Source organism: Leptonotus elevatus, chromosome 12 (assembly GCF_054856555.1).
Source record: "Leptonotus elevatus isolate MCC_2025b chromosome 12, RoL_Lele_1.0, whole genome shotgun sequence".
Classification (NCBI taxonomy): Eukaryota; Metazoa; Chordata; class Actinopteri; order Syngnathiformes; family Syngnathidae; genus Leptonotus; species Leptonotus elevatus.
The window spans coordinates 13,403,875-13,417,662 of record NC_141250.1 but is presented as its reverse complement, the minus strand read 5'-3'; the positions used below and the strand labels follow the sequence as shown (position 1 = coordinate 13,417,662).

At 40.5% G+C, this 13,788-nt stretch overlaps 1 protein-coding gene across 4 annotated transcripts in view; it reads left to right on the top strand.

The window, feature by feature from the left end:
• Window positions 1-878: 878 nt before the first annotated feature.
• Window positions 879-13,788, top strand: part of igf2bp2a (insulin-like growth factor 2 mRNA binding protein 2a) — a 45,736-nt gene continuing 32,826 nt past the window's right edge. For 3 of the 4 annotated variants that reach the window (XM_086091702.1, XM_086091703.1, XM_086091701.1), the window contains exons 1-2: window positions 879-1,261; window positions 2,162-2,222. In XM_086091702.1, coding sequence (XP_085947828.1) covers window positions 1,087-1,261; window positions 2,162-2,222 — 236 coding nt within the window. In that variant the 5' untranslated portion in view covers window positions 879-1,086. Of the gene's footprint in view, window positions 1,262-1,586; window positions 1,623-2,161; window positions 2,223-13,788 lie in introns of those variants that run through there. The other variant, XM_086091706.1, reaches the window with a different exon arrangement.

The following is a 13,788-nucleotide window of genomic DNA, read 5'->3' as shown; positions in this document are numbered from 1 at the left end:
TATGTGGATTATTATTTAATGCTTACTGTGTATTTGCCTATGGTGATTGACAACCCACTGATTTTTCAAAATACTTAACAAATGTGCAGGCCGATATAGATGGGGTTTTTTTTAATGTTCATTATGATTTAACACTTATTATAGCTAGCCTTTTTTTCATGCCCTTGTGGATTAATTATTTACTACGTGTGTATTGTGACTAGCAAGATGATTGACCACCAATTCTACAAAACGTGGGACTCATCATTAAACAATACTGGTACAATTGTTTAAAATGTATCACTATATTTTTTGATTGATTTTATGATTGTGATTTTATTATCATTATTATTATTATTATTAGGCCTATTCAAGGCTTTTCATCTTAACATAAATTTAGGAAATGGGCTAACCCAATCTTTAGAAACTAAGTTTAAACTAAAATGTGTTAAATAATACGTTAAGTACCTGTTTGTAAGCAAATATTTTAATAATAATAAAGTGTAATGAATGGGGACTATAATACCATAAATGCATTATTTTTTAAATTAAATTTTAGGCCTAATTTAAAAATATATATACAATTTAATTTGCAGTGCAGAAATGACACAAACATATATTCATTAGAAATACGAATCAAAAGGCAAGAAATTGTGATGGCGTGATGAACAATAAAATAATAACTTGCGACAAAAATTAAAATGGAATCATTTTGTGAGCATGCCACTTTCTGGTGTTTTCTACGCAGGTCCGAACCAACAGGGAACCCCTCTTAGACACCAAGCATACTTTTTTATTATTATTATTTGAGGGGCGCTTTTATTTTAGAGGCGGTGCTTGTTGGCTTCAGAGTAGTGTCGTAACTCCCAGCGTCCCCGTGAAAAAGAGTTTGGCCAGGGCCAGAGTTGCTGCAAGGGGGGGCTTGCTTTGCTTATAGCTTAGTCTTTTCCAAGGAGGGTATACTGCCTTTTTTCCCCTCCCTCACCACTTTTTTTTATTTTCCTTTTTACCTTTTTCTTTTTCTTTTTTGCACCCTCGCTTAAGGATATTTTTGGGATTTATTTCTCTATCCTTCCCCCCCCCCTCCACCCTTGCTCCTGTCAGATCATGAACAAACTATATGTTGGGAATCTAAGTCCTTCGGTCACTGTGGAGGACTTGCAGCAGCTCTTCGGGGAAAGGAAGCTGCCCGCAGCCGAGCAGGTCCTAGTCAAATCCGGCTATGCCTTTGTGGACTTCCCCGACCAGAACGCGGCCGTGAAGGCTATCGAGCTTCTCTCGGGTGAGTGAGAAGTGATGCTTGATGAGATGACACGATTTAAAAATAACGCACTGAGTCTGTCACGGGAGCACATGCACGATTTATTTGTGCTTTCGTGTGTGTACGTGTGTGTGATTGTGTCCCACGTTTGGTGAGTTTTTGGTGCGCGCGTCAAGACTGATTGAATCGATGATCGATTGCCGGACACTTTTTTTTTTGGAGTGGCGCTTTAATGTCCCCCCCTTAGACAACACAAGCGTCACAAGACGTGCAATATGCGTGCAGATTCGGTTATAGAGTGCGCCGATTTCCTTTTTTTTGGTGTGTATGTGATCACCCCCCTGCTGGAATGCGTGCGCACGGGGTGCTCTTGATGCTTCGGGTAATTATTTTTCACTTATTTTTTCTCGTGATTTTATTGAAGGGAGCCGAGAGACACCCGCGCGGAAAACTTGTCACGTCCGTGTTCCTCGGACTTCTGGCCGTATTTTTACGAGGTGTCTTGGCGGTGGGTCGCGGGGGTCCGGAGGAAAGAGCTCATAAACAGGTAGCTGGAAAAGGGGATGCGGTGGGTGTTGGAGGGGGGCGAGGTGAGACGATAATTCCGGGGCTGCCGCACCAGGCCACTCGAAACCGCCTCCACAAAAGAAGAATTATTCTTTACCCTCTCACACCCACTTGCTTTCGCACCTTTAACTTGAGAATCGAACCCCACTGTTGAGTCAGGTTCGGTTAGTGGGGTGCGAGGTGGGAGTGAAAAGCATGGCTGCCCGTTCCCACCCCCCACACACACACTCTAGATCCATAATGTTACACTGTGCTCTTTAAAGGGTTCCCCACGAGCGGTTTGCACAAACTCTTCAAACTTTTACTGCTCTTTATATGTTGTTATCTAACGTTGCACTATCTCTGCTCCCATAGGGAAAGCGGAATTGCACGGCAAGGTGATAGAGGTGGACTACTCCGTTCCCAAGAAGCTTAGGTAGGCCTGACTTGGTGTGCACACACACATGGACACACACGCTTATGCTTCTCAATGAAAAGTTAAAGAGGTCCACTTGCTACTGTTCCCAAGGAAGGAGTTTAGAAAGGCCTTTGTGTGTGACACACACACACACACACACACACACACACACACAGGTTAAAAGGTCTTCTGGAAAATGTCTGAGAAATAATCAGCTATAGCCTGCATTGTATTTCAGACTCAATTCATTTTTACAGAAAAAAATCTGCCCTATTTAAACAATATTTAGGCGCCGCTATACTGTGCTTTTAACAATTTGCTTTTGAACATGTTATGAGGTGATTAAAAATGAAAAATACAATGTCAAATATTTGCAGGAATAATTCTGATATGAATTGGCTAATCTATAAGTAATAGGGTTGGGTCCCTGGGTCCAGATCAGAATTCCATAAATGGATGATCATATGACGTGTGTGTGTGTGTGTGTGTGTGTGTGTGTGTGTGTGTGTGTGTGTGTGCGTGTGATGTGTGCCCCAGCCATGACTGACTTGCTACCTACAGGGTTTGAGCTGTGGAATGTTGCTGAGGACTTCCATCTTATATACACACACAATACAAACAATTTGCTGTTGTTGGAATAGTACATGATGTTGTTTTTGCCAAAATGGCGCACATATACATATTACATAATTCTTGCCTAATTGTCAGTGCACCTGAATTGGATCATGACAACAATTGAGACCCCCCCTCCCCTCCCCCATTCCAACCCACATTGTGTAGGCTGTATCACGGCAATGCACAATGAGTAGCATACCAATCAGCCTCTTCACTTAAATGAACGCGTGTACGTGGAAAACGAAAGGCAACTCCCCACGTTTTGTGTGTGCGTGTGTGTTTCTATTTTTTTGCTGGCACCGCCACGCCATTTCATCTATTCCTCGCCGTAACAGCCCACTTTTTCCCTTTTTGCGCATTCTATACGCTTCCACGAGGCCTATAGATTGCGCAACCTCTCCCTCGCCTGCAGGGAGAAGCCACATTGCGTGACAAAAAGGTAAATATTCAACCCCTTGTGGAGGAACACGTGACCCCACACTATGCTTCCAGCGCCCCTCCAACCCCAACCCCAACCCCCACTCTTCTTCCGTACACGCTTTCCTGCACTCACAACCCACGCGTTTTTTTTTTTGGGGGGGGGGGGGGGTTGATTTACGTGCACCCTACGTAAGTAAATCAACGTCGAAAACGTTTTAAAGTTGGATTTTTGGACGCCATTTGCTGTGCAACGGCGTGTTCGAGGAGCTCACCAACATGGCGCACAATGGGTGCGCCACTCCCCACACAGCCAACGTGCACGTAGGCCATGATGGCTGAGCCTCATAATGGCTGCCACGATGGCCTTTTTTCCTGCGTGGGGCGGGATCACAGTCACACGGGGTGAAAAAAGTGCATACATGTGTGCTAGCTGTAAAGGGGGGGGGGGGGCGCGTGTGTGCGCGCGTGTATGAGAGTGTGGGCGGATCGCCGCGGCCCACACATGTGTGAATGTACATACACCCCCCCCCCCCACTCCGCGTTAGGCAACCCTCGCCATTTCAGGGGAGGTGCAACATGTATGGGCGAAATCACACGAGCGGCGGGATGCGTCTTTCCCACAAGTCGTGACTTCTTTTTCTGACTCGCTTCAAACGCAACGACGAATTCAAATCCGTGCCCTCGTGTAGAAGTAGTCACGCGACGTTCAAATAAGACGCCACATTGGCCATAATAATTAGATTAGGATGCATATTTATTGTTAATGTCATGATAACTTCATTGTATTATCATTGCAAATGAGTCTGTAAATGTATCTTACAATACTAATGGAAAAGAATACCAGCTAATTTTAAACAGTGTAATTTAATTAATAATTACACATTTCTTTTTGGTTATGTTATATTGCATTTCCTCTATTAAATTGATTTCATGAATTTTTTTGAACATTTGGTTAGAATAATGACAATGATAATGGTAGTTTGTCTGACCTTGTGAGTTTTTGTGTGTATTTGTTGATTTAGCATGTAGTGGCTCAATTCTGCTTATTTGAATAATTGGATTAACATTTAAATCTTTAAATACAATGCATGTTTTTTCTCTGTTAAATAGCGTTTTGCTTTTTTTTGTGTAAATTATTGTGGGCCTTTCCAAAAGACAAAGTTGTGGTCCAAATTTTGTATTTGCTTCAGTTGTGTTTAGTACAGCGACTAAAAACTTTATGGAAGTTAACTTAGTTTTTAGTTATAAAACCTGTTGCATTTTTTCCTCATCATTACAGCATAATTATGTCCATAAATAGGAACATTGCATTTTGTTAGCTATTGGTATTAAAATTCCCTGGATTTAATCACTGGTATCAAAGATGCATTGCATATTTTATTTGATTTGATTATAAATGACTCAATTTCTTTTATTTGCAAACTATATATCAATTCCAAACTTTTAGTTCAATTTTACATGTAAAAGTTTTAATTGTAGCCCTGTCATTAAACATGAGGGAAAGTAATTCATTTTTTATTATTATTATTATTTTTTCCCCTCCATATTTTTTTCCCAAGCCATACGGTCAAAATTTAATAAGAAGACTGCGATTAAATTTGAGCAGGAAATTAAGATAATTAACCTTCACCTATTTAGAACTGTGTAAAGTTAGTTTGTCTGTGTATAGTGGTGGCAGCTACGTCACGTGTACTGGCAAAGCAGTTTCCATGAGGTTTGACCTGGTGTGAATCCATCTCTTGTTTATTTAATTAAATGATATGCAGCGTTGCTTGACTATTAAATGTTGCCAGTGAGTACAAAAGCGACTGAAAGGGTTTTGTGTGTGACATTGTTATGCATCTTTTTTTTTTTTTTTTTTATGTGAGCAGGATTTCTGAGCATTCAACGCATTTGTTTATCCGTTCCGCTGCACATTTGAGTAAAATGGTGCTCAAATAAACAATAATTAAGACGCGTCGCTCTGTGAGTTGACTTTGATAAAGCCGAATCAATTACAAGACCAATTTGCTGTTTTGCAGATAATTCTGAAGGAAGGTGTAAACATCTGCATTGCACCACATCAGGTCAGCTTATGAGACAAAATGGCGAAAGGCGATAGCCATTAGTTGATCCGTTCCGAATCCATTAAAACACCCCGCTTGATCCCGGGTGTAGACGAAGCTCTCGGCCAGGCTGACCACCTCCTCTTGACTCCGTGTCTCCCCTCACCTAACATACAAGAGGTTGACAACAGCCTTCCCCCCCCCCCCCGACAATCTTTTTAATTGGGCTTAATTAATTAATCGTGATGCGTGAACTCACGCTTACCTCCTCATTTGTACAGCGATCATTTATTCACAAAAGCGCTGTAGCGTGTTTCTCGTGCCTCTTAGCGGACTCGACGTAGCGCGGTGGAGCACATAGCTCAGAGGCGAGCCCATCTTAGATGTGAGAGAATTGCAAATTGTGCCGCTCCGAGTTGTTCAAACTGGTGGAATCTCCGTTTACCAGCCCGTTGCTTCCACACCCGTGGCTCCCCCAGCATGCTCTCATTCGACTCCAACCTGTTGCCTTTTGATACGATCACCAAAGTGGCCAATTTGGCAAGGGGAAACCTCTCACTTTTTTAATTAGCATCATATTAAGAAGAAGTGAGAAAAGCGTCGTCTGTTTGTTCACGCTTCATTGGAGATAAGTTCACCTGCAGTGATGTGATAGATTCAGAACAGTGGAATTTTTTTTAATTTTTTTATTTAACTCTGCTTCACTTGATTCAATATAGGACAAGCTCCTTTGAGTCTCTAGAGCCATTTAATTACTTTTGTGCTTCCTTTGGCCAGTTTTAATCAAACTGTTGTTGGTTTCACCCCTTTGATATGGTTCAATTGTCCTAACTTGGAGGTGGATCAAATAAAGTGGCCCCAAGTCATCTGCATGAAGTGATCTTGGTTAAGTATGCGACAGAGTCTGGCACGTTTCGAATGTGGTGCGAAAAAACAACCAGAACCAGAGAGCTGATCCAATGACAAATGCACCAGGTCTTAAGGCGTAATGGTGATGTACAAAACAGATGAAACCGATGACTTGCTGAACTTGGTGCAGTTTGTTTGTGGTTAGTATATCGCCATATATTGGCAGTGTATTCTTTTTTTTTACCGTGTAGCTAACTATTATTTGCTCAAGATGTTGCCGTAAAGTGCACTTGGGTATTTGCTGGTGTCCTTTCGCCTGGTAAATCATCCAAACAATTATTAACTTTTAACAAGAGGGCAGTTTTGCTTAGTGTTGCTTTCATTCACTCGTTCAATTTCTACTATGTACAGCAAAACTACTTCCTGTTTACATTCTTGTGCCTGCCATTGACCAATGAGAGAAGAGGACAATCTCATATGAGCTGGGTTTACATGGAGCCCTTTATTCCGATCAGAATGAAACCAAATGACTAAATGGAATGAAAATGCTCCATATGAACAATTATGATTATGATTATGATGTTTATGGATTCAGAACGATTTTAGATTTCTGCTTCAATTTATAGATATGCAAAGAATTGTCATGATCGACCCCAGTCTGACTCGCTAATGCTGATTAGCGCGCTACTCGTGGCACTTTTATCACTCAAAAGAACGACTATTCATACAAAACGCTTCAGGAATGAATACAGAGAAGCATCTTAACATCCTACACTGCAAAAAAACTTAAATTGGAATAACTTGATCATGACTTTTTGCTTCTATGTGGCTACAACTTAACAGTGTATCAGAACGAGCGGAACCACACTGTCCCTAAGTGGCCAAATCGTGTACAACATGAACAGTGCTCCCAATAGAGGCACGCACAAACAAGGGCAAGACGGTATAAAATAATTGAAATAAAAACGATTTTGGGACATTTAAAATCTATTCTGAATCATACTAAATGAGAATCGCGATTCCTATGAGAATCGATTTTTTGGGCACACCATTATTGTTTACACACTTGAAAATGGCAGCGTTCTGCCAGAGCTCGTCTACAATGGGAGACATTCTGTTAAAGTACTTGTAACTTGTTTTTATCAAGCGTTTGCTTTCATGAAAGTGTTAAAACAATCAACTACTGTGTTAAATAGACAAATGAACTCCATTTTGATAAATCATATGCTGTTTACATCTGATCTCTATGTGTCACATGGCTCTTTTGATGAGCATAACGGTGGATATAAAAGGCAGATTGGAATAGATCACATGACATTTAAACAGTGGCCTCTTTGCACAAATCCACTACTTCCTGAACTCAGTACCACTCCCTCATTTCATGTCTTTCATGATTGGACAAACTGACTAATCCAGGTGTGTCTGGTCATTGTCGTCGTGGTTTACTGAGGTCAGGCACACCTGCATTAATCAGTTTGTTCAATCATGAAAGACAGGTAATGAAGGAGTGCTACTGAGTTCAGGAAGTAGTGGATTTGTGCAATGAGCCCGTTGACGAGAGATCTTCAGTGGGAATAACGAAAAAGTCTCCATGCAAACCTGGTTATGATTTGTCGTGATGGGAAATTTTTACCACTAAATCAGAGAAATACTCCACGATTTTTTGAGAGGAAAGAAACCAATGTGTTATTAAATGTGTCATTAATTCATGAAATGACCTATGATTATTTGTATATATATATATATATTTAATTAATTATTTCATGATCACTGTGTTGCAGTGTTTCATGAATTTATTTTATCTGTCAAACTCACCCATCAAAGTTTGGTGGGCAGGTCCTGACACCTGATTGGTCACCCTGCTCACCAAGTCAAGGCAAATCCATTTCAGAATAATGAATTGATGCAGAGTGAGTAGCTAGTAAACACAATTCATTAGGCTGGGTGGCGCAATTTACCTCAATGCGTGCGTTAGCATTAGACGCTGATTTACGTTCTCATGAGGTGCTTTTTGAGACGTGTTGAAATGGAAGTCACTTTTTTCGCATTTCCTGTAGTCATGTGACCCCACTCGGTAAAAGGAAGAAATGGAAGGTGGAAGTACAGGGCCACTCGCTTTTGTGTGGGAATTGCTTCCTGAGGGGACAACAAGTCTTATTGAGCCGAAGCTGCCGCGCGCAGCTCCATACACGTATACTATTTATTCTCCTGACGTTCATGAGGAGCCGTTAGCGTGACGTCAAAACTGTACTTTAGCAAAATAGTAGAAATATCGCTTTTGTTTCTACGTTGGTTGGCCTCGATCACTCTATATCAGCAAAACATCCATCACCTTCGCTGCCATGTTTCTAACCTCTTCAGGCCGAAGCAGTCGATTAGACAAGATTTGAGTGAATCAGCCCCGCCCACTAACTTTGATGGGCGAGTTTGACGGATAAAATAAATTCATGAAACGCTGCAACACAGGAACATGAAATAAATAAATACAGAAATAATTATATATATATATATGTAGGGAATTTAATTAATGGCACATTTATTTAATTATTGGTTTATTTAATTCCTTATTTAATTCATAAATGCCACATTAAATTATTTCATGACACATTTATTTAATTATTGGTTTATTTAATTCCATATTTAGTTAATAAATGACAAATTTAATAATTTCACGACACATTTATTTAATTATTTAATGGTGTATTCATTTATTTAATTTGAGCACTTTTGGTCCTCCATAGTAAAGAGGGGTGTAAGGCATCAGAAGCAGCTGTCTTGACACTAAAGAAGAATATTTGCCTTGGTTGGGCTTCCAAATGTGTACATTCGATATGTTTATACTCAATACTCAAGGACAACAGGTGAATCCCATTTGAAGACATGCAATGGATTGTCCTTTTTCTCATGTGCCAGTGTTCACAGAGGGCACCCAAGGGTGTGGTCTCCATGGGAGGGTGGGCAGCTGGGGGCTTACAGCAGGTGCCATCGTCCTGTATCAACACCTCATAGTGTAACTGTGCACTGATGGCTTTTGAACAGGTGGAATGAGATGGTTGATTTTTTTTCAGCATTTGTCCAGGCTGCATTTGGCCTGCCGCGCAACTGACCGAAGCAGCCGAATGAGACTGAACTGGAAAAATCATATGTTTTAAATGTCCATTTTGCTGGAGAAGTGTTTAAAGGGTCACTAGACTCAATTAGTGATTTTCAGCAGTAAGGAGATAATATTTTGTTTATAATTCATGTAAAAACGTCGTTATTTTTCATGTACAATTAATACCTTTAAAAACACATTATGCCACTTGCTGTCGACTGAAGATGACATCACAGGTGCTCAGGGTACAGGTAACAACCAATCATGTCTCAGCTTGCTAACATTACATGACCAAACCCTGAAAACAGGTGAGCTCTGATTGGTTGTTTCCTGAGCACCCGTGACGGTCATTTTCAGTCGACAACAAGCGGCAAAATGTGTTTTTAAAGGTATTAATTGTACATGAAAAATAATTAAGTTGTCACATTAATTATAGAGACAATATTAACTTTTTACTGCTGAAAATGGCTAATTTACAAACACAACAAAAGCATTGTGCTCCTTTATTGTTGTTTTGATTGTGGCGTATAGTTGCACACGTATGCACTGTGCACATAACGTACGTGCATGAACTCAGTTTTTATGGACAACCACTTTCATTAATTACATGGAAAAAAAATAATATATATATATATATATAGCGTTTTCCGGATTGTCATGTTTGAAGCGGTTCTCTTATTTGGCATAGAATTGTTTGCACATGGCAGTGCAAAACAATTCAAAACATTGTAATATAGCGTACGCACAAGCTTCTTGCCCTCGTGGGGGTTGAGATTGACTATTTTTAGTGGCGTGCCTCTTATAGTGGTGACGTGTTATCAAAGTCAAAATCTCAAGCAGTACAAATGCAACAAAAGCCCCATTGGTCCTCCATTGTTGGCATGCATGCCGACACTGAAAAGTCAACACACATGTACGCCCATGTCTATTTTTCATAGGTGACAATTTCACACATTTTGACAGAATGGTTTATTCTCAAAGCAATTTTTTAATATTTACATTTTCACTGTCCAATAATAAATGCATTGGCCAATTGCACCTTTTCGCATTTTCAGATAAAAAAAGTGGAAGTTAAACGGTTCCTAATTTGGGATCAAGTCCAGGTTCCACCATAACTGAGAACATAATAAGCGGTATAGAAAAAAAAAAGCATGGATGGATGTCATCTCAAGACCTTTGTCATTCCTCAGTGGAGCAGAGAGTGCTGACTGGTTGGAGGTGCAGGTCCAGCTTGTGTTGGGAGCGCTCGCTGTAGAGCGGTCAGAGTGCTGATTTTATTTGACAGTGAATACATATCCCAGCAAGCAGCCAAAGTAAAAATACCAGTGCTCATTTCGGTTCTCCAAGTGCAGCAAAGGGAAAAAAGTGCTGAGTCCGATTGTGTGTCACAGCCCGGGCCCTTTTGTGACCTTTCTTATTCATAACCCCCGCTCGGAGCCATCGGTTTCGTCCTTTTCCATATGTATGCGCCCCCGACGCAGGAACGGGACCGCCGCAGTTTTGCCTGGCTCGAAACTCCGAAACTAACCCCCACGAGCTCGCCATTGTGCCTCCTCTGTTATCTGAGCGAGAAGAGGAGCACACACAGAGGGACTTCCGAAAGAGGCAGTGCCAGAGCCAGAGACGGGAATATTTGTGTGGGTGCGTGTCCGTTTCTCTGTCTGCTCCTACACGAGGAGAACTTAAGCACTGCTGATAGAGGGCAGCATTGCCTCCCCTTGTTTGGATGGCTTGTGTGGGCTGCGGAGAGATGAATAAAGCAGCATCTAATTAGAAACAGATTGATAGATGGCTGGATTGATCCCTCATTAGCTTTAGAATGAGATGTTTTTTTCTCTGTTAAACTATAATACATTATATTAAATGGTTGTCAATGGCAGCTGTTGCGACTCTAATGTGTATCAATTAAAGCAGTTAAATCCACTGTGTGGATGGAAACTGTAGTTCCTCTATTGTGCAGACCTGACAGATGTGCTGTGTCAATATAGTTAGCACGCAAGACTTCTGGCATAATGCGCTGTAAAAGAAAAAACAAAAAAAAGAAGAAGCAATATTTACTTAATTTTACAAGGAGAGTTTTGAGTACATTTTACCAGTTTGTTAAAAAAAAAGCTGCTCAAGGGTTGAGGAACAAACCCACGACTTTCCTGATATGTTTTAGTATATTGATGGTGTCAGGCAGAATCCTTGTACCTCCAAGAGCACCATTTTTGGTCTCATTTTGGACAGACCAGCAATGCAGTATCGCGGCAAACAGCAACGGTGGCATGGCTCAGGTGATAGAGTGGCTGTCTCTCAAACTAAATCATGAATTTGTTCCTTAACGCTTGAGTAAATAAAAAGTCAAATGTACTCAAAAATTTACTTACAATTTCTGAGTGGGAAAAAAACTTAACTGTGTTTCTTTCAAGTAAATATTACTCTCTTTTTTTTACAGTGTGGTTTTGCGTGGAAAAAAATTACAAAAATGAGTCAGTAGTGATGTAGTTTACATGCAGTATTTACAATATCAGGCAAGGAGATGCAGCAGGATATGTAGTAGCAGTCTGTGGCAACTATATGAATGCTATGTGCCTGTATATAAATATGTATGTAAATAAATAGATTATATGGTAATGTGTACAGCTACTTGTGAGGAAAAATAGGTTCAGGAAATGGATGGATGGTGTACAGCTGCAAGAATAGTAAGGACCATTATAGAAAAAAATCATACATGTATTAAGAAATAGAGATACTGTCTGCTGTGCCGTGGGAAATTGTCCAATTCCACCTAATTGGTAACAACCAGTGTTGGGAATTCGGCGGTTAAACTAACTCCGTTCTTTTTTCATGAACGGACTAATCTAACTAATTATTCTCCCCATATTTGAAACGCCGTTATCGTTAATGTATGTGAAATGCGTTGCGTTACAATTCATTTATTAGTTTCACGGCTTGAAGAAAGCTTACAAGACGTTGTGCGGTGACTGGCACAGTTAGAGGCACTGTTGTTGTCGGACCTCGTCACAATAAAAGTGTCTTGAAAGCTGAACTGAGTAGTGACTTTTATTTTGGAGGCGCCACGGGAAGTGTGTCACGACGTGACTGACGTGTCTTCCTTCCTTAGCATTTTAGCATTCAATTGCGGGGTTGACAACTTTGACAAGAGTGACATTCATCAGAATAACAGTAGAGAGAAAAGAGCCGCCATGAGGAGCGATTTGTTGACAATTCTGCTCCACCAACAAACATTTACATCGCGACTACACAAATACCATAACAGTGATAAAGAAAAGATACCGACCGGTAAGTCTTAGCGACACACTCGCCTACTACGCCAAGTGTAATTAATAGCGCCAACAATTGTATTTCTCTGATTTCACGAGTACTAAACACGTGAAAAGTGTTGGGAAAAAAAATATGCAGTCTTGGCAAATCACACTGACAGAGGGGATGGAGTCGAGGTCTGACGGGAACGGTGGGCAGTGGTATAACATTTGCATGTGAATAACGCAAACATGGAGTTGGACAGTTTTCTGACGTAAACCAATCATTAAACGTGTCTTTCAATGTGTACAATTAAACCTGAAGATATATCACCATACTCTTTTGATTGAAGGTGTACAAAAGTATGTAAGTGGAAGCTAATGATTTTGGTGTTGAGGTTGGCCGTGATAGAATTAAGCACTGCATATTTCTTAGCATTGGCAATATATTTGACATAGTTTGATTATAATGTGCATAGTCAACCTGTAAGAATATTTGCATTTTTGATTTCAACATATTATTTGCGCTTTTCCAATTTATGTGAACCTGATACACAATAGATATACAAGCGTTAAAAAAATGAAACGCTGTAGCCGTTTTTGTTTAGTTAGTTGTTGTTTTTTTCCAGCAGTAGTCACCCGCGCCTTCAGAAAGTGCAAGGAGTGCAGTTTTGCACTAGAACTTGTTTCTGACATGGGGAAATTTGCTCCTAAATCCCTTTTGTGACTGCGTTTAGCCATAAAAAGATCAAATATCCATGTATCCCTACACCAAAGTGAACAAGTTATTCAAGATCAGCCTCTCTTCCTTTACTCCCTGCTCAAGTGTCATTCGATATTTGGCAATAATGACCTAATGTAAGGGACCTGTTCTTTCAATCTAATGTGTATGATTGATTATGTAGGACTATGGAGCCAGGTGCCAGAAAGTAGAAGGTAATAGTAGTAGTAGGGATCATTGAATTTAGCATGCATGTGTTTGGAATGTGGGAAGAAGCCGGAGTACCCAGAGAAAAAAAAAAACGCTGCCGATATTTGAACTGAGCACCTCAGAACTGTGTCAGACCACTAACTATGTCTTAATCAACAATACATTCAACAAAATGCTTAGAATTCTCATTGACCAACCAATTAATCAGCAGTATGCCCACCCCGACTCGTACGTATGTTGTCGTATGTTGAAGAGCAAATCAACTCCTGTGTCCAGAATGACATCAAATAAAAGTCGACTGGCTGTCAAGGTCACGAGCACAGAGTGAACACAAACATTTGTAAAAACCTTGTGTTGTGGCACTTTACTGAGATAGCCCCGGGGG